The sequence below is a fragment of the Diadema setosum genome, chromosome 8 (genome assembly GCF_964275005.1).
Source record: "Diadema setosum chromosome 8, eeDiaSeto1, whole genome shotgun sequence".
In the NCBI taxonomy this organism is placed as follows: Eukaryota; Metazoa; Echinodermata; class Echinoidea; order Diadematoida; family Diadematidae; genus Diadema; species Diadema setosum.
This window is the reverse complement of record NC_092692.1, coordinates 26,790,683-26,811,989: the sequence shown is the minus strand read 5'-3', so window position 1 is coordinate 26,811,989 and position 21,307 is coordinate 26,790,683. Positions and strand designations below refer to the sequence as shown.

The 21,307-nt window shown below is 37.8% G+C and overlaps 1 protein-coding gene across 1 annotated transcript in view; it reads right to left on the bottom strand.

The window, feature by feature from the left end:
- Positions 1-21,307, bottom strand: part of LOC140232392 (protein flightless-1 homolog) — a 48,554-nt gene that overhangs the window by 7,255 nt on the left and 19,992 nt on the right. The window contains exons 10-24 of the mRNA XM_072312521.1: positions 20,954-21,069; positions 20,310-20,377; positions 16,332-16,465; positions 15,211-15,323; positions 13,944-14,183; positions 13,243-13,358; positions 12,496-12,625; positions 11,405-11,486; positions 10,604-10,691; positions 9,576-9,689; positions 7,163-7,339; positions 3,753-3,861; positions 2,864-2,947; positions 1,854-1,950; positions 458-747 (exon numbers count right to left, since the gene is read on the bottom strand). Coding sequence (XP_072168622.1) covers positions 458-747; positions 1,854-1,950; positions 2,864-2,947; positions 3,753-3,861; positions 7,163-7,339; positions 9,576-9,689; positions 10,604-10,691; positions 11,405-11,486; positions 12,496-12,625; positions 13,243-13,358; positions 13,944-14,183; positions 15,211-15,323; positions 16,332-16,465; positions 20,310-20,377; positions 20,954-21,069 — 1,958 coding nt within the window. The remainder of the gene's footprint in view (positions 1-457; positions 748-1,853; positions 1,951-2,863; positions 2,948-3,752; positions 3,862-7,162; positions 7,340-9,575; positions 9,690-10,603; positions 10,692-11,404; positions 11,487-12,495; positions 12,626-13,242; positions 13,359-13,943; positions 14,184-15,210; positions 15,324-16,331; positions 16,466-20,309; positions 20,378-20,953; positions 21,070-21,307) is intronic.

Genomic DNA, 21,307 nt, shown 5'->3' with positions numbered 1-21,307 from the left:
CACAATGGAATGTCTTAGTGATGGCCCACACTGTCTTTCATGATCTATGAAGTTTTACATCATATTCTATGTTACATTTCTGTAATTGTATTAGTCAAAAAGCATTGCAGTTCCTTTACAGACTTTTAGTATTCCTTTTTGTACATTACTACCAACAGTTCTGACAAATACTGTGTCATCTATGAAGTTTTTACAAATGACAACATATACCAGTATATGTTACACAAGTTTTTTGTATTGATATTATCCATATCATCATCACTGCTTGTTCACAATCTTGTTGAATTGCATCACAATTAATGTGACACCTTACAATGGAATACAAAGATAATATCCCATTTCTTATATATTTCTTATATTTCTTTATATATTTCTTATAAATATGTAACTGGGTCTATTGCAAAATCATAGACTGTAGAGATTTCTTTTCCTGCTTCATGTAATTATATGTACATACCTGGCAAAGTCGGACGACCTCCAACTTGTCGCCAAAGAGCGACTCAAACTTCTTCTGCAGGCTGAAGGTGAAGGTGAGCCAGCCCATGTTGCTGGCCTCCCGTCCCTGCCAGAAGTAGACGGTGCACTGGAAGTCCTCCTCGGCCGCCACCTCGCCATCGTCCTCCTCGTCCTCCTTCTCCTCCGCCACTCCCTCCTTCCCGTTCTCCTCCCCCTCCTCGTCCTCCGGGAGATCCCGGGGCACCCAGTAGCGGCAGAGGAAGACGTAGCAGTCCCCACTGTAGAAGTGACCTGGGGGCGGGATGCGGGCGAAGGGAGTTGGAGAACATGTATTAACATTTTTACTGTAAAAGTAGAAATATTCCATGCAACATGAAACTAGCACAAAGATAAAAGTGTGTACAATTTTTGCTTGCTTTATGCAATATTATTTTATAATTTCTGGTCTTGAGGTGGGTATTGTTGTTGGGGTATAATTATTATTTCAAGTTTTCAATGCGTTCTTTAATCCTGTAGTGTGAGTGAATGTTCTGTTGTAGTATCGACCGAATACACTTTATAATAGTATGGATTGTGCTGCCAAAGCCCTGAACTGCTCTGGCAGTGGTGAGCTGTTTGATTGAAGTGCCCACTCAATTGTACGTCCGCGAGACTGAAAACATGCAAAATTCATCTTATCCCACAAAGTAAAGCACTAAAAATAACTCGTAAGCAAAACTTCTCCTTTAACAGTATGCTTGACCAAGGATAAATCCCGATGTTTGTTTCCGCTACATCACTGTAGTAATTCTCACTAATACAAACACTGTAGAAATGCAGGAATGGTGGCATTCTTAAGTCAAAATCAGGGAGGTTCAAGAAAGCAGTCTGACACACACTTGTGCGAGTTAAATGCATACCAACCTGCAGTCATATTTCCAATATCAGGGATGAATTTGTATTGTCTCGAGACAAGAGATATATCAGTTTTCAGGAAGAAGCCTGCAAGTCAGTCTTTAATCATGAATATGGTCAACAATATCTTACCCTTCTTTATCTTTTCCCAGCCTACATACAGACAGGATATGAGCAGTGCAACTACACATAGTTTCACATATTCATTGCAATCATATGAGACACATTCAGAAAAGCAGTGTTAACAGCAGCTGTGCGAACAGGAGATACTTTCAAAGGGCAATCCAAATGAGAAGTCAAATCTACATGCATATACTTCTCCCACTGGCTCGTAATAGCTTGAGACACCATCCCCCCATGTAAGACATTACAAAAAAAGATGTTACACACAAAAAACAACAACAACCTCATTCACAGAGAGAGAAAGAGGGTGGGGAGATTGTTAAAGAGGTGCTCACATAAACCTTGATATATCTATTTATCTACGTTTATTTTCAACCTACCAGTCTCCGAGTCAGGTAGACGGGCAAACTTCCGCCCCTCCAAGACAAACGCCTCCATCCCATCCAGGTCCTCATTCCACTCCTCCATCAGTTGGTCCTGAGGAGAAAAACACAACAAGGATGATACAGGATATTTGGCACAATATCTCATATGAAACCAGTCACATGGCTGGGTAAGATATTCATATTGTAAACGATGATATTTTAATGAATGAATCTTGATTAGTAATTTTTGCAAGTTAGTAATTTTGTGCTTTGTGGTCTTCTCATTATCATGATAACTGCAAAAGAAAAAAAATAACAAAGACATTCAGAAAAAAAGCGTGACTTCTCAAACAAGCCATTTTCTTAAGACACTGCATGAAATGAGATCAAATCTCACTGAAAAAAAAAAAAGTACTAGTACCAGTAGTCACTTGATGTTGCAATACTAGTGTGATGTCCTTGGACACTGCATGCTGGGCAATTTTTTGTTTCCATTTTTGTCCATACACGGTGGCGCATTGTTTTTGTTTGTTTGGTTTTGGGGTTTTTTTGGCAATACACAGCCTATTCGAAAAATTGGCAAAATAAAACCACAACGAAAATCTCAGTGTCTACAGTAGTTGATTGGAAAGATAAGTGTCTCCATAACTTGTCGTTTGCTTTTCTTTTTCTTTTTCTTGCACAGTACATTAACCTCCTTCACGTACCAGAGATTGCCAGCTACATATGCAGAGAATACTGAATACAGTAGTGAGAATAGTCTGCCCTCTAGCAATAATGTGTACTCACTTCTCTGGGACTGTGCCCCTCAATAGTAATGGCAGGCCTTGCTCCGCTCACTCACAGATCAATTGTGCAGGGTGTGTCCTGCGTCAGCACTCTAGTACCCACTATCTAGTATGTAACCTCTTTGGTTTATTACACACTCTGCAATTAATTTCCCTTCACACACTGACTTGGCAGCTGATGAGATTTAGTTTTAAAAAAGAAAAAGAAAAAAAAGAGAATCCACATGGTGAACTTACAGCCTCATTCAGTGACATGGCAGGCTGGCGTGGCATGAAGAGAGCTGAGAGATCAGTCTTCAACTCTTCTTTTTCTTGAGCATCCTGCAACACAAAGCAAATGGCAAAGCATTTTCAGCGATGAAGTAGTGTCTGTGTTTATACACAAAGTCAAACACACATCCTAGAGGTTACACAGGACATTGTCTAAATGTGATTATTAATATAAAATGTTTCAATTATAATGATTATCACTTCCTAGCATGTATTATACTATAAGTCAATTTGCAAATTCCTAATGATCCAACAAGGTAGGGGAGAAATCAAGTATTTTGCACAATGGAAAAAAAAAAATATTGGAGTCGAGCAAAAGCTTGGCATCAGACACAAATACCGAGCAACGATGATCAGCATCTGCAACTAAATCTTTAAAGTTGCAGGGAAAAGTCACAGTAATGCTTTGTGTATCAATGAAAAAAAAAAAAGCCAGAGACAGACTATAGTTTGTCCAGTAATATATGCAAGTATGCACATTTTGTGATGGGGTTAATTCATGAGCAACTTTGTACCAAACTTACAGCAACGTGCAGATTGTGCACACTCTACATGAAATAACATACTCATCACAGATATGTGTACATGGAACTTGCATGAGATTTCTGTCTTCACTTATGCAGCACAACGGAGCTTTTCTTTTCTCTCCAATATCCTACATTAGTACTTTACATTATTTCTTAATTAATGTCAATATGTAAGAAACAAAGATTTATGCAACGTTTTATCTGTTTTCTTTAACAGATAAAAAAAAATAAAGATCATATTTACTCAGAGTTCTCAATAGAGTCAGGTGAATTACACACAGACAGCAGTACATTTTATGGTCACAACTCAAGCAGTAACAACATCCTACCTTTTGCACAACAGGCTTCCTTAGAACTTGATCCGCACTGCGAGTGTAGTCCACCGCCAGGACGTCATCCCAGCCGGGGAATTTGGACTTGAATACTTGGCTCTCATTCCTAAAGACGACAGAGGATTAAGGAACATGCAAAGAGTAAAGGGTACAAATGACTGAATTTTGTCAGCAAAGTACATGTGTAACACTGATTTTGTTGAAAATTTATAACCCTTACACGACGACAGGTGGAATCCTTTGCATCTCCTATTGTTTCTTTTATTTCTTCTGGGGTAACCAAGATGGAGATGGTAGTCCTTTTGACTTTACTTTGAATTTATTGGCATACTCACAATTATCTATGTGCACACACTATGAGTAAAATTTCAGTTCACTATCATTCATCACATTCTAGTTTGACCAGTGAATGGGTGTAACAAATAGCAGGTACATTGTAATTTCTTGGGCAAGAGCTTTACATAGAAGTGAGCTCAGAATTATCTTGTGGTAATATTCAGAGAAGTTAAAACCAGTTGAATCACATCATGTTACATCATTAAGTAAACCCATCCATGCTTTTCCACTTTTATATGGATTTCCCAATATATGTTACAGTATGATTTGTAGATGGCATTTGAAATTGGAACAGCAAATGTCACTTGTGGTTCTAACCACTCGTACAGACATTCATACTTTCTGTTGGGAGGAGCAAGAACAGAATCTGCCTAAAATAAAACAAGCCAATTTACATAAATTGAATTTTTTTTAAAAAGAAAGAAAAGGAACATATAAATGTATACAAAACATCTGGAAGCTTGCATGACAGTTATCAGACCATTTGAAATTCCAACATTGACGAACATATTTCTATTGACATTTTGCACTGCACAGGCAGAAGAATTATTCTACTGGTGATCAGGTGACATGTGAATGCTAGTGTGAACAACACACGTCTGATGCAACGGAGACCAAATTACCTGTGGCACAACAGAAACAAATGCATTCAATGTTAGTTACAGCACACACACACACACCCTCACAATTGTTAGACGTTTTATCATGAGTACATTCATAGATATTTCCAATCATGTTAAGATCCATCTAAAGGTCTGGTGGTCAGCGCTCTGGATGGATGATATGGGAGGCAAAAATATGGGACAAAAACCACAGCAAATGCATTCAATGTTTAAATGAGAAGCAACCAACTGTAAAAGCTGTAGGAACATGATTGGCGGCCAGAGTGAGAGCTCTACTCGCTGAGATTAATCTATTACAACAGAGAACCAAAGTGTGATGTCATAGCCATTCATTGCCATGGAAACTGGTTCTAAACAACCTCACATAGCATGAATATCTGTGAACACGACAGCTGCTAGTCGTGATCGGACAAAAGACTGTGACATCATCACTTCAGTACTGTAAACTATGTTTTAACCGTCATATAATCTTATTTTTCACAGAAAAATGGATCAACAGATAAATGCGAGTACATCTCTGCAAGTTCTGTGATAAGTGATGTATTAGGTCTCTGATGGACTCCAGCGTAGACTCGCATATTTGTCACTCTACTCACACGAGTGTGCTTTTACAGTTGATTGACAATGTTCTCATCAAGAATTCTTGCAACTGACTTTCAACAATAATGTATGCATACTCCAGCTACTGGGTTAGAGGAATCACAACACAACACTCGCTATTAGATAATGCATGATACATACATGAATAATGAAATGATATTCTCTTTTCCTGTTTCAATACACTGTATAACATTTATAAGCATATAAGATATGATTCATGTTAGTTAGAATGCCATTTTTCTTATCTAAGATTTACAGTGAATGTCTCATTACATCTGAGGATATTGTGAAATAAAATCAACATTCAGATACATGTCATGAGAGAGAGAGAGAGGGATAAAAAGATAGACAGAAAGATACAGAGACAGACAGATCAACAGACAGATAGATAGAGAGATAGATAGATAGATAGAAACATAGATAGATAGATAGACAGATAGATAGATAGATAGACAGATAGAATGTAGATAGATGCAGTGTATATTGCCAGTCGTTTGTTTACCAACATGAGAGTAATTTATTCATTTTAAGTGATTACCCTTTTCATACCAAGTCTCTCACATTGGAATTCAAATAGTTGAACAGAAAATGCAAAAAAAAAAGGAGAAAAAAGAAGAATTGAGCTCGTTTTTACGTGAGTTTCAGATACCACAATCATAGGTATAACAGAACATTTATTCTTAATTAACAATGAACAGAATAATGGAACAATGACATGTCATTACTCAATCTGTTCATTATCAAGAGCCTGCAAGATGAATATATCTAATCACAATTCCTGAGACATTTACCATACAATTAGAGGATGAACAATGGCAAAACAAGCCAGGGAGAAGACAGATGGACAAAATGAGAGACAACGAGAGATAGATTAACAAAAAGAATCATACAGAATGAAAAGGAAGTAGAAGGAAGTAGAAAGGGGGAGATAGGGTTATTGACAACAACAAAAAAACAAACCACCCAACAACAACGTATGAACACAGGTAGACACATAGGTATGAAAGTACAAAGACCTGTAAGTACAACACACATTGTTTGTGTGTTATGTACAATTCACTGAAGATCCAGACATATAAGCATTAAAACAGAGATGAACACAACATGAAATACTTATTTATCACACTACAAAAACGGACAAACAAATCAAGACAAACGATATGCTGTACAGGACAATAAACTTGAATGGACGGTGAACTGGTCATTTAAACATTATAGTGACAATAGCAAAGCAGTTTGCTGATTGGCAAACATGTCGACATAGAGTCCTTCATTATCTCAATTTCTGTGATATGTACAAAATTTCACCTTTGTGAAGTATAAAGTCACTCTTTGATTCAACAAAATCCACTATAAATTTGAATACATGGGACCGCTGCCAACATATTGATATGATTTTAATGGATCCCAAGTCTGAAGGCATATGTTGAAAAAGAAAATATTAAGAATATTAGAACTCTGCATCTAGTATCAAAGCACTAAGACAAAAAAAAAAAGGCATGAGAAATTGGAACCAGAAATCTATGAAAACACAACAGCTAATCAACATACCCTCTTTTCTTTCTTTCTTTTTTTTAAACTTCAGAAGACCACATAAACATAAAAACAAAGACAAGAAGACGATCTCTGACAAGAGAAAGATGCAGAAGTAGTCAGAGATGAACTTTGACACATGCGTGAAGCTCAGGCAGATGATTTTCAGGCACTGACCAGGGGCAGCAGACGCATCTCCAAGGCAACCCGTCACACACTGGATGCATCTCTGGGAAGGCCTCAGGCACCCTTCACCCCTCCACTTCCCCATCCCAAACCCTTATAATCTTGTGACTCTCCGTGGTCCCGCCTTACCCCGCACCACCCGCCCTGCAAGGCGAGCCCTGTCGAGACCCGTGGCGCGATCCCGGACCCTGCTGGCCGTACTGCTTGATCATACGGCTGATGACCACTTCGGCCGTCCGCGTGTAGTCCACAGCGAGAATCTCGTCCCAAGACTCAAAATGCTGCTTGAACATCTGGGGCTCGTAACTAGTTATGATTATTTGTCAGTGAGACGACATTCATTAGGGAAAAATACAGGTTTCATGAGGAAATGAGACGGTAGTGAAAAAAAAAAAAGGTTTTCTGGCAGAGAAAGAAAAATAAAGTGTAAGCATCAATCACTATAGAACTTGTTATAAATCTCTTAACACTTTCCTTCCCCTAAGAAATGCAATAATAAATTGATACCTAGAACAACAAATGTTGTGTCACCCTTCTAATTAAAACACTGCATCTATTCACATACAGTATCACAAAGACACATAGTGACATTCACTAAGTATCGGCCTTGTCTAACAAAGTACTTTGCCATTTTCTTTCATAGATGTACTCTTCAAATTCTTACAGCACTGCAGTGTGACACAAAAATATCCAAAATTTTGAAAGTTAATAATGTGCATTTGATTAATTTCAACTTGTGAAATAAAACATACTTGAAGAAAAAGTGCAAGACATTGTAAATCAGATAATATTCAAGACTTATTATTCAGACAAGCTGATATCAAAACAAAGGCAGGCCGTTGGATTTAAAACAGCAGTTTAAGCTTCACGGCACGACACTCATTTCGTTCCAAGCCATCAGCAAAGAAAGTGACATGTGCAAAAAATCTTGCAAACAGTGTCTTTGAGAGCAATCTAACAAAATTGTCATTTGCTCTTTAACAGTCTCAAGGCATTAACAAATTAAATGCACATTAACAAACTACAAAGTACTCTGAAGCTCCCAGTGCAAGACTTAATTCTATTAACTTCTTTTCGACCAAATTCACTACTAAAAACAATCTACTTGATTTATGGCATTATCCTATACCCCTTCCTTTCTGATCATTCAACATCACTCTCAGCTGGAAAATACTTGTCACAATAAAAACTCCAACCCACTATCATTTTTAACAAGATACTGTATACATCATTTATCTAGCAATCACTTTTATTATGATGATTTCATTAGTTGACTGATTTTCATGAAATTTTCAAAAACAAAACTGTCTCACATGACAGAAATGCTACATGTATGATTTTCATGGTTGCAAATTATCACAACTTATTGCTTCATGGGGAGAGATGGTACTTACTTCTCATTCCCACAGATTTTACCATTTATGAGTTGTTTCATTAAGTCCTAAAATTTGAAATACCAGGGTAAAGGGTAGTAAAGTACTTCATATGTTTTTCAAACATTCATTCATTACCAACTGATATCTGCATCGCATAACAAAATAAAAAGTAGCCATGAAAACTAATGAATTAACCACATAAATAAAAAAAAAAAACAAAAAAAAAACCAGGATCATGAATGCTGGTACACTAAATGAAAACGGTTTTGACAACCACTTTAAGTGGCAATCAATAGCCTATCTTACCCATAATCCTGTTTTTTCTGCACTCTAGAAATATTGAATAGTCATTTCAGAAACAAAGCAAACAAATCAAACCGAAATCACACAAGCATAAAGTTTATTTGGTAAGAGAAATATAGCGAGGAAAAGAAGTAAAGTCAAACAGACAGACAGACAGAGAAATGACAGACAGATGGATATACTAAACACACAATGGGGAAGAAGAGAATTCACAAATAAACAGGTGATTCAGTAGAAATCAGAATGGTAGATTTGAAGAAAAGGGAAAGATGTGATTACAGTAAATGATGGCAGAGGTAGCACACTAAATAGCAAAGGAATGAAAAACTACAGTGGATGAGTATAATATTTTTTTTTATCTTATTATTATTATGTTGGCTACTGCAACATATGAGCAAAAAGTGACATAGTGGAACATCTATCAAGTGAGCACACATAACAAGATCTTCCAGGATCAATCCAGTTTCAAGGGATGGCTGTGGTACACTGTGAACACTTCAGGGAATGCAAGACATTTAACAACATATTCGAAGAAATACTGATTCAGCTCCTTGCCTATGAAAATAACAACAACAAAGGCAGAGAGATATGTGCACGGTGCAATAACAGCATTAGTATGCATATTTGAGAGCATGTTAATAGGCCACTCCTTGGTGTAAACACTGTGGAGAAAAAACAAGACAAAACAAAATGAAACAAAGTGAATGTTTGAGGGGGAAAATGAAAGTTGATCCATGGATCATATAGAAACAAAGTGTTCATTATCTTCTTTCTCAATGTTGATACACGTAGGAAGACAAGCTAGCAATACCAAATAATGCACCCTGTTCTGATGTAAAATTGCACCAACAGGAAAGACCTACCCTTCTAGCACCCGTATGACAGTAGCATTATCCGGTCTCGTCAGCATGGAGCATAGCTCTTGGGACAGCTTCAGCGCAGCTGCTCGCCACAAGCGACTCGACTTGCGCCCGATCCTGCAGACAATAAGCAACATGTGCAAGTTAGAGGAGACTGAACACCTTTCAAAGTACAACTGTGACAATGCTTTACAAAAGCAATTGAATGTCATGGAGCTTGTATCTTCATGAAAACCTAAAAAAGCTGCATTTTGTGTCAACATGTTTTCCTTTCAAGTCTCAATATCTTTTAAAAGAGTAAGCCTACCCCTGTCAGTATTCGAATGTTAGAATCACCAAGTGTTGTTGTTTCTTTTCTTTCACAGGCCTTTTTCTTAATGAAACACAAATTTGGGGGTTCAATGTATTTCTTTTTTCTTCCAATTTCTACCCAGATGGTGTGTAAGAAACACCCGTAAGAATAGAAATATGACAATTCTGCTTTAATTCACTTTATTTGATCAATTTGCACATGAAGTGTTCTTGCACCTGAAATATCAGCAATGACTAACTTTCTCTGGGGACAAATCTAATACAGTGCACTCCTGTTATTATGAAAATGGCTAAGACAAAATTCCGGTTACAACGAAATTAAAATTCAGGTTGCAACATTATCGGATCTACGTTTTTTATCATTTTTTTGCTTAAATGAAATTTCAATATAATGAAAGAATACTGCTGGTCCTGAGGACTTTCTTATAATGGGAGTACACTGTAGCATACACATACACCTATTAGTGACATTTCATTCACTGTGATCACACAATACAGTCACAATTTTATTTTGTGTGACATCCTTGCTTGACAAAAAAAAAAAAAAAAACAATAATGACCACAGCAAGGTATCAACACAGATCTTTAACAGTATTTTCTTCTTACATCCTGATGAAACATTATCAAGTGTCAGTCATTTATTATTTCACAAGGATTTCTTCTCCGTAGAGTCCACTCAGTGATCGTGCAATCACGAACACTTGATTTCTTCCCCTTACCATATAAAGACGTCTGCATTGCAGTCTAAGATGTAGACATTCTTTGTCTCGAGAAGCGTCTGAGTCAGCTTGCCCTTGGGGAGTTCAACTGAATGGATAGAAAATGCATATATCAAATAGAGTGTGATACTATATTACAAAAGCACACATTCACAGATTCAGCCCTGACAGCACAGAAATGAATGAGCTTTCCTTTATGAAAAGTTATCTTCCTCCCATGTTCTTAGAGCCCTTGTATTTTACCATTCCAATTGGCAGTTCCTTTTTGTAAGACATGCAATGCTTAGGGTCTTTGTGGAGCTTTGGTGAAATCACTTACATGAACTGAGTCTTTATTTATGGAGGGAAGGGTAGGCAGATTATTTGCTTATTTTCTTTCATTCCTCTTCTAAAAGCTTTCTGTATGTATTCATCTTCTCCTTGAAAACCCATGGTCAGATTTTCAATGAAATGGGCAGGAAATATACAGTTATTGAACTTTTGGAGGAGGCTCTAGGAACTGAGAACCCTCCCATATACAGAGTCTCCTATCTTCTGATCATATTCTCAGATCATCTTTCATTCATGTTGGAAGATGAACAAATCAAAATATCTTTGAATTAGAAGATTTAAAAAAAAAATGCTCTGCCAATGGAAGAGTCAAAAAAAGAAAAAAAAAGCTCTTGGAATTAATAATAGACGGTTTAACAAAGAACAGAAATTAGAAAAGAAATTAGCAAACAAGTTTGCCACCCGACCCCTCTCAAGTAAGCAAATAGCACTGTACTATGAGCAAAACTCATTTTGGTATAGTCAACTCACCTTGTGGGAGTTCCAGGTATCCTGTGCCTAGACCAACTCTGTATAGCCTTGGTTTATCGGGCACAAAGGACGTCAGCCAGTCCTAGCAATCAAAAGAAGATGGAAAGTAACTTGAATGTACATTAAGTACAAACATTCCATTTTTGTTAAACATTCTACTCCACTCTCTCTAAACATCTCTCTCTCTCTATCTCTTTCCCTTTCTCTCTAGCTAACATAACAATATATCTACCCATCTACTGTAAAAGTGGAAATTTTCGCAATATGGAAATTTTCACACATTTCGCGCGATGAGAAACCAGCACGAAAATGAAAACGTGCAAATATTTTGGTACATCATATGTTCCACTACTCAATGCCTGGATCCATGGAATCAAAAATGGGTGCGAAAAATTACTTAAGTGCGAAAATATTCGCTTTTACAGTATCTATTAACAGACATGGAGTAGATTATATACATTGGTGCACTGAATCATCAAAGAAGTCAGGAGAATGGTAATCATTTATACTACGAATGAAGACTACATTGAATGTGAGTGATGACAAAGATAAGAAGAGGGCAGTTTGAAGGAGGGAAAACAGGAACTGGTAGTGAAAGAGAACAACATAATGAAAGAAAGGGTAAAAAAAGAAAGATGAAAAAAGAGAGGGGTAGGGAGAGGAGGCATACAGGGGTAGAAAGAGAAAGAGAAGCAAGAAGCAGAGAATGGAAGAGGAGGAGGAGGAGGAAGAACTGAGGGAAACTGAAAGAAAACGGGAGAAGGCATACGGGAGCATGATGATGAGAAAGTTGCAGAGGTGGAAAAAAAAAGGAAGAAGAAACAGGTAAATAGATGACACAGAAAAAGAGGAGCAGGAGAAAGAGGAGGAGGAAGAGGAGAAAGAGGAGGAGGAAGAGGAGAAGGAGGTGGAGGAAGAGGTGAAAGAAGCAGAAAAGATAGAGGGATAGAGGAGACTAGAAACAACAAAAGGGTTATTGAGATGAGATGAAAGTTAGAGGTAAGACAAGGAAGAGGGAAGAGGAAAAACAAGAGGAGGAGGAAAAAGATGAGCGCGTATAGGAGATGCAGCTTGTGGCGCATCTTTCTTACCTGTGGGGTGAAGTCCTCCTGGTAACCCCCGAGTGGATCCCAGAAATTCTCCAACTCACTGCCCTGGTGCATCATGAAGATCTTGGCATTGTTCTTTCGCTCCATCTTGTTGATCTTCTCACACATCAATCTGTCCAAACAAAGCCAACAAAACATGTACCACAAGAATAAAATGGAATCTAGAGAAAAAGAACATGTTTCAAGGAAGTTCTTACCAGATGCGACTTCATGTTTTCAAGTCACTTGGCTCAAGCAAGTTATGTCATAGATTTGATCTTATATCATTCATGGAGATTGCTAAATGTCAACAAGCACTCACATTCTGTCTCTTGTACATTCCACATCAGTATACAGGAACTTTGGCTGTGACATAATATGCCATGTAGATTACTGCTCACTACCATCAGTTGTCATTACTATACCAACCTGTCGATATCCCTTTAGAATGACATGTTTGTAATAGCCAGTCAAAAATTTAAGTTTGAGTGACTCTGACTTTCAGAAATCTAGGAAATGGACTTGACACATGCTTATCAGAGATATGTACAGAAATGCATGAAAGCAAAACAATCATACATCACGCATAGGATGTGTTGCAGATGTGACATGTAACAAACTCATTCATTACCCCTGGCAGCACGCTGGTGTATAACGTCAATGACATTCTGATATAGTGGTTCTGAGCTGGTTAATGACAAACTGCCAAGAAACCGTTTCAGTGGCACATGTCACATGATCTGGACTGACCTTGCTTTTGACCTTGTGATTGGATTTGATCTCGCCCCATACCACACGTAGATCTCCATCCCTAGGTCCAGCACAAAGACGTACTTTGGGTCCAGCGACTGTGGCTCCATGGGGACCTTCCATCACAAAGGAAAAGGATCAGTGGGTGGGGGAAGGGAACAACTCATGGTAGGTATACCAATAAGGAATAAGCAGAGAAGCAATTGAGATTATGGTGGTCCCCAAATCTGGTGCAAATTGTATTTACCACCTTCAGTCAGAAAACTTAACCCCACACAAACTGTAATATGTTGTTCCTTGAATGATAATGACAATGGCAATGAATATAAAATGAAGATAGTAATATTGTTTGTTTGTTTGTTTGTTTGTTTCATTTCCATCTGAGAAGATGGCTGGATAGCTCATATTCAGCTGCAATAGCTGGTCTTCCATGAAGTCCAGTTGGGATGATGGCATTGATGATGATAATATTGATCATAGGAGACATAATAATGATGATACGTCTGATAACTACAATCACATTTACAATTTAAAGAAACAAAATCATCCACCTCCTCCTCCTCCTCATCATCATCCTAATTATCATCATCATCATCATCATTACCATCACTTCTATTGAAGAAAAAAACAAACAGATGCAATTGTACACCAAAGTAAAATAAAAAAGAGAGAGATGCAAAAGATGAAACCAAGATACTCACAGCCTCAAGGTGCATGTTCTGTGTGCCCGACGCCCGGTACATGCGCGCCGTATATTGGTTCTCCTCCACCGTATAGAAACCGCTGGCAGTGCCACCTTCAATGTAGGCAATGTCGTGGTCAAACAGCTCCATGAATTCATCACTCTCATCACTCATCTCCTCGCGTATTGTGCGGGTCCTGGCGCCGAGCATGTTGCGCAGGTTGACGGCGTGCATGGCTGAGCAGGCCTTCTTGTCAAGCTGCAAATTTGAGGAGTTTGTGATCAGGAGCTTTTACCATGTGACCGGCACTGATTTTTCTTTTAAATTACTGATCATTTTCATCATGCTGTAAATGTAGCGCATCACACTACTCAGTTAATACTATTTATCACAAATGTTTTTCAGAAAGATTAAGTCAGTCATGAAAGAAGACCAGACTATTCCCTCCATGACACAAACTAGACATACATTTATCCATCATTTGCTCTATAGGAGGAAGGACTCTGAGAATACTGGTTCAATGCCTGGAGTACATGACCTAGAGAGCATTAAACCACAGTGCACAAACATGTATATATATATATATATATATATATATATATATATATATATATATATATATATATATATATATAGATATAGATATAGATATAGATATATATATATATATATATATATATATATATATATATATATATATATATATAGAGATATATATATATATATATATATATATATATATATATATATATATATATATATATATATATATATATATATATATATATATATATATATATATAGGGCCCTTAGCGGCGCCAAGGGCCCTTTTCTTGCGTCACGGCCTATATATATATATATATATATATATATATATATAGGCCGTGACGCAAGAAAAGGGCCCTTAGCGCCGCTGCGCGCAAACGCCAGAAAATGGTGCGGAAGTTTAACAAAGCAATACGCGCAAAAAAGATCAACTAGCTAATTACGTGCACTTGCATAGACACAGCAAAAAGTGACAGGATTTGGAAAATTATATTAATTATACAAACTTGTGATACTAATGCTTCAAGTGACATACAGGAGAATAGAAAAAAAAAGCGTACAGAAATTCTTATGTGATATATTATGCTAACAATTAATTGATGATTGCCGAAAGGATGTTACTCAATACAGTATTCATGTCTGTTCCGGAGTTAAAGTTAGATGCCTAGTTTACAAGAAAGTGTAAGATTAGGACTACAAAAACAATGACAACACTGCATGAGAAGGTGGCATAACTCACCGAAGACGACTGCCCTATCCAGTAGTATATCTGCCAGTTAAGGTTCTGGGAAGAATCTAGATATGTTTGTAGAATGATGTAGCAATCCGCCTCATAGAACTTGCCATACAGAGCTGAGTGGGCAAAATGGAGCAGTGAGGTACGGGATGAGAGACATTAATCTGGCAAATTGATAGCAAAAATGACAACTGAAACATCTCCACTTCCTGGTTACTGTATACGCCGAATATTTCGCGAGGTTCTTATTTTCGCGAATTTCGCGAGTCAGCTGCTATTCGCGAAATTAAAAACACGCGAAAATATTGACTCTAGTACCGATATGAATGTGACGTACGTGTTAACAATTCTCCATTCAGTACACGACTCCACGATCACGAATTTAACCACTCGTGAAATTGTCAGGAAGTCTTGATTCGCGAAAATTTAGACTCGTGAAATATATGGCGTATACAGTATGTGGATTGAACAGTAAACTACTAATATCCAAATATATGTTACCTCATACATATAACTTGCACTATATTATCTTCAATTGTGATATGATTCTTATATGATATCTATTTGCACAAGATATTTTTCCCCCCTTAAAAACACACACACAAATACACAGGAAACAAAAAACCTTCACCAAAATTTGCCACAGTGTTGCCACAGTGTTTCATTCCACTACTTGTATCATTATTAAAGTGATGTCTTTATTCAAAGACCAGTGGGGAAACATGGATGAATCGATGCCCACTGGGGTACATTTGAAAACCATGAAAAGCACACGTCAGCCAACATGTGGATCAAAGCCTATGCTCATCGGTAATGGTCAACTCAAGTTGAGATTATTTAGCTGTTGTGTGCACTTAAATCAGTGATAAAGCTGCACACAATTTGTTACAAGGATTCTTTAATACATCCAAGCCCCCGCTATTGGATCTTTAATCAACATCTTTATTTATGTGATATCTTTATTTAGGTGACATCTTTATTAACAGGACATCTTCATTTAATTGACATTTTTATTTAGGTGACATATCTATTCAAGTGACATCTTTATTCAATTGACATCTTAACTTAAGTGACATCTTTATGAAAGTTGTCCTGATTCTCTGCCATCAAGATGTGATACTGACCTTCCTCCACCTGAATCGGAATGAAGTTCTCTATTTGCCAGATGATGAGCCCCGGCTCCGACCCGCACTCGCTGGTGAAGAAGTCTGTGTAGTCCAACTGGGGGCGCTCCAACGCATCCATCCAACTCTTTGGTCTGTAAGAAAGTTGTGACAAAATCTTAAGGGTAAAATGACACTGAATATTACAAACATCTGTGCCATCACTACGCTGTTCTACCCAATTTTACCTCTGCATTTACAGGCTCGGCGGAGTTCCAGAAAGCTAAAATTTAGTTTTCACGGTTCAAGGGAAGTGTGAAGGAAAGACAGTAACAGCACTTTGACGACCTGTCATATCATCATTTTATGACATCAGTGAGAACTCTTGACTTCAGAAACTTGTGAGGTCGTTAACTATCTGTGCTACCTTGAGCAAAGTTTGACTGAATCAATTAAACACCAAGGGATACCTTAACGAGACAGAGCAAAAATAGAAAGTAAATAGTAAAAGCAAAAGCATGCTGCCCATGTGGCAGGAGGGGAAGGTATTAATGAATTTGAGAACTGCCTCTTAAAGGTGCAATTCCCACAAAATCAAGTGTAGCCTTTATCTTTTTTTTTTTAGTTTGAATTTGAAAACAAGTACCAGTAATCCCTCACTCTTATGGAAAAAAAAGATACTCCAGTTTGATATTATTGCTGCTTTCCACACAGCTAAACAAGGTGTACTTTAAATTTTACAAATGATATAACTCAATTGGCACCAGCACACATATAAGCAATTAGGGAGGTACATTTTGAGGTATTACAAGTAGGACATTCCAATATACAAAATGAATACATGATACACATGAGTACACTATGGCATTACTGGAACATAAAAAAAGCATAATTGAAATCTGCATCGCTGGGCATTTATTGACATGTAACATCAACACTTATCACTTAAAACTGCATCTTATATATGCTGCACATGTAATTAAACTGAAAATGCCAAATTATAAAAGCACAAAATTTTTAATGTCATTTGGGTGTGAATGAGTGCCATTGCAGTGAGGCAAATTGCTGATTTTGGAGAGTAGTGTCTCTTTGTGGAATGGGGATGGGGTACGGTGCAAATTAGGGGTGGGGTGGGAAATTAGGGAGGTGTGTAGAAAGGGCAGGAAAGGAAATTACAACATGACTATAACACAATACAATGAACGAACTATGTGCAACATTTCATACTGTCACTGACATGATAGACAGGTTTCATTTACATTAACACAACCTCTCATTCTGTCCACCATAAATACCATACCCTCAAGTGGCAATAACAAAAGGCTGAGTGAACTATTGATAGTAAACATTGTTTATATGAGTTGCTCTTTCACTTCTAAAACAAATGCTGAGCCACGAACACTGACAATACATTCACAAATGCGAGATATCAACAATGATTGAAACTAATTAACACACACAAAAAAATAGATACCTTTACAACTATATGATTAAAAATATTTAGACTGGCTGATGTGCTGCTGGTTTGTGTGGTTGAAACCTTTGAAAACTTTACCCACTTGTTATCTCACATCAATGGATAAATAGTGAGACTTTCCCAACATATTGCTGCTTTCCAATGGAATCCTGTGGCACAGTAGGGCTATCATTTCAGTCAGATTTACTTTTCATTGTATATAGAAATTCTTTCACTTTTAAATGACATTCAGTTCATACAGAACAATAGAAACAGTTGCAAAAGAAGTCACAAAGTACACTCGCATTTCTGAATAAAGCAGCAATTGCTATCAAATAATTTTGGCCCCCAATCAGTGAGGATCTTCTAGCAATTACTGATCCCTCAAATTCTTGCAACGGCATCAAATTTGAAACTGTAGAGAAACATGCAAAAACAAAGCAAAAGAAAAACAATAGCATTGCAGACAGCATCAAAGTAAACATACGAAATTCCACTGATACCACTAAACACAGCTATCATCAGTCAAGAATTAGAGGAGTGTCAACTGCCCAACCCCTGTGTGGCATCAACACTCTTCTAATCTCAAATGACCAGAAGTGACACCAAACACAGTTGACACGAATTTACCTTCTGAATGGGACGTAGTTTACGCTTTTCCTTCGCAGCCTGAACATTTGCAGGCATATCAATTGGTTAGAGATTGAAGAATGGCAAAGCAATGAAGGAGAATATGGGTGATATCAGACATGACAAATGTATGCAGTACCAATGTGAGTTGATTTGGAATAACAGTTTGGCAAAGCCATTCTTACACCCAGTCTCTACCACGTATGGACAAGTTAAAGGGGCATTCCAGACGATTTTCATAATTTCACATAAACCAACAGCACCATGTATAGATTTGTGGAATTTATTGTGGTTCGTGAGCAGAGAAGCAATACTTTGAAAAACCTTAAATAAATTATACTGAAGAAGGATGATGACACAGGAGGCTCACATATTTCCGAAATCTATCAGTGTACATGTAATTCCATTACAATACTGCTTGCTTGGAGGTTCACCTGTGTCTAATCTATGCATGCCTTCTTCTTTTGTTCTGCTTCCTCGATCCCCAACTCATGCATTCTTATGTGACCCTGCCATGTCATCACCCTTGTTCATTGCACTTTGTTATAAATTTTGAAAAATATTTTTATTCTTCATCCCAATTATATCTGAAAATCTGAAAATATCTGAAAATCTGAAAATCATACAGAGGTCTCCTTTAACTTGAAAAATAGATACAGAGTTGCCAAAGCTCTGTGAATCTATCTGCAAGAGGCTCCCTGAAACAATTAAACACATCTTCATGTCCTGACATACAAAGCCTCCTTGATAATTTCGGATCACATCATTTACCCGGTAAAATGCTTGTAACAAACGCAAACGAAAAAACTGATCAGAAATGCTTGTAACATACATGCACCTCTCTGACGGCTTTTTGGAATCTGCCTGATTCTTAGGTGAGAGATTTGGCAGTCTTGTACATTTGTAGATGTAAAACCACTCAGAGACTAACTAACCAATTTTTGGATACCTCAAGGCGAAACTAAAGGATGAAGGCTTAATATCGTTTTGTGAATACCCTTGGTCATGGATCTGTTTAAATATATGACTTGTCACTCATCAAAAATGGTTGAGTTTCATTGTTCTCCCACTGTATGACAGTCACTTGTATTCTCTCCTGTGTCTACATGCTCATCTGAAAGAGAAAAACCATTTTATAGCTATTCACTCTTCTCACGTTACTCTCTCACACTGAGATTATGATATCCGTGCAGGTTTTGTAAGTGTTCATCTCGTGGTTTCTATAGCCTAGTGCTGATAATTATTGATTACAAGGTATATGGTTTGGACTTCCACACACTGGACTCACTGACGATGGAGATGAATGAAATGATGGCGGACTGCATAAGTGAGGTTGCATGAAAGAGAATTGAAAACTCCACATTATGAGGAGAGAAAGTAAGAGACAGAGAGAGAAGGTAGATAGAGGAATCTTGATGTCTGTGTCAGTGATGGAGAGTGAGGGGAGAAAGGAAGCATAGAATGTGAAAGAGAATGGTTGTAACACACATAATTATAAACAGATACTGTATACACCATGTGTTTAGCGAGTCTAATTTTTCGTGAATCCGGACTTCTTGACAATTTCACGAGTAAGAGTTAAATTCTCGATTGAGGAATATAGAACTGAACGGAAAGGAGTACGCATGCTCATCACATTCATGTCGGGCTCAGAGTTAATATTTTTGTGCATTTTTAAATTCGCAAATAGCACCTGACTCACAAAATTCGCGAAAATAAAAACCTCCCGAAATATTCGGCATTACAGTACATGAAAGAACAGTGCAATACATGTTCAAGGATGAAAATAGCAGTTCATTTTCAGACATATATTTGTGTGTGTGTGCGTGTGTGTGTGTGTGTGTGTGTGTGTACGTGTGTGTATAGAAAGACAGATGTATAGATAGATATATATGGATAGATATTATACTAACTTGACTTCTGAATCCTCTCCATCTGCTGAAACACCCTCACTCTTCTCTTTGGCCAGGTCACTCATTCCCTGTGAAAAAAAAAAAAAAAAAAATTAAAGGAAAGAAAATCCCTTGTTCATACACTATGGCACAAACAATCATTTTGGAGTTTTTTGTTCAACCATAACTTGCACTTATCTCTCAGATTCGCTTCCTTCGGTTCTATAAATCTCTGAAATCATTGAGGACGAGCTGATTTTGCTCAAACATGCACTGCTCACAGACACCTGCCAGAGTGTAAATGGTACTAGTCTACAACAGGTTCAGGGACAAAAGAGTATGGGGTCTTATTCACTCCCCTAAAAGAACAATTTTGCGACTACCACACTTTCCACACTTTTCAACCCCACATCCCCACATTTCCCTTTGTTGCATCCCTAAACCACCACACCTCTATAGACTCTTACCCCTAGTAACCACACCTCAAGATGTTGCATCTACACGCAAGAACCACACCTCATGAAGTTTCATCCACAGACCATCACATCTCCTAATGCTCAAACAAAGACCACAACACTTCCCCAAGCTTCCCCACAAAACTGCCCAACCTCCTAAATGAGCTCCACAAAGGACCACCATGTTTCTCTCTCTCTGGTGGGACTTACCTTTAAGACTTTCTCCTGCTTGGCCTGTTCAGCCTTGGCCGCCTCCGCCTTGGCTGACTGCATCTCGATTCTCTTCTGCCTGATGCGCTTCTTGCGTGCCAGTGGGTCCTTGCTTGCTGCAAGGGTAGCAAAAATGTCCCAAAAAAGTCTGGTAATCCTTCAATGAAGGCACAAAAATTAAATCACTGCATCTGGACTTAACTGTGGAATTCCGTGAACAGTTTCACGTCCGATCCTGGTTGCTATTACCTGGATGAATCAGAGCTTAAATCAATTAATCCTTCAGTGCTTGCTCTGTGGTAGGCACACTGATACTTCATAATGTTGAAGTTCAACAGGGGCTCATTCAAGCAA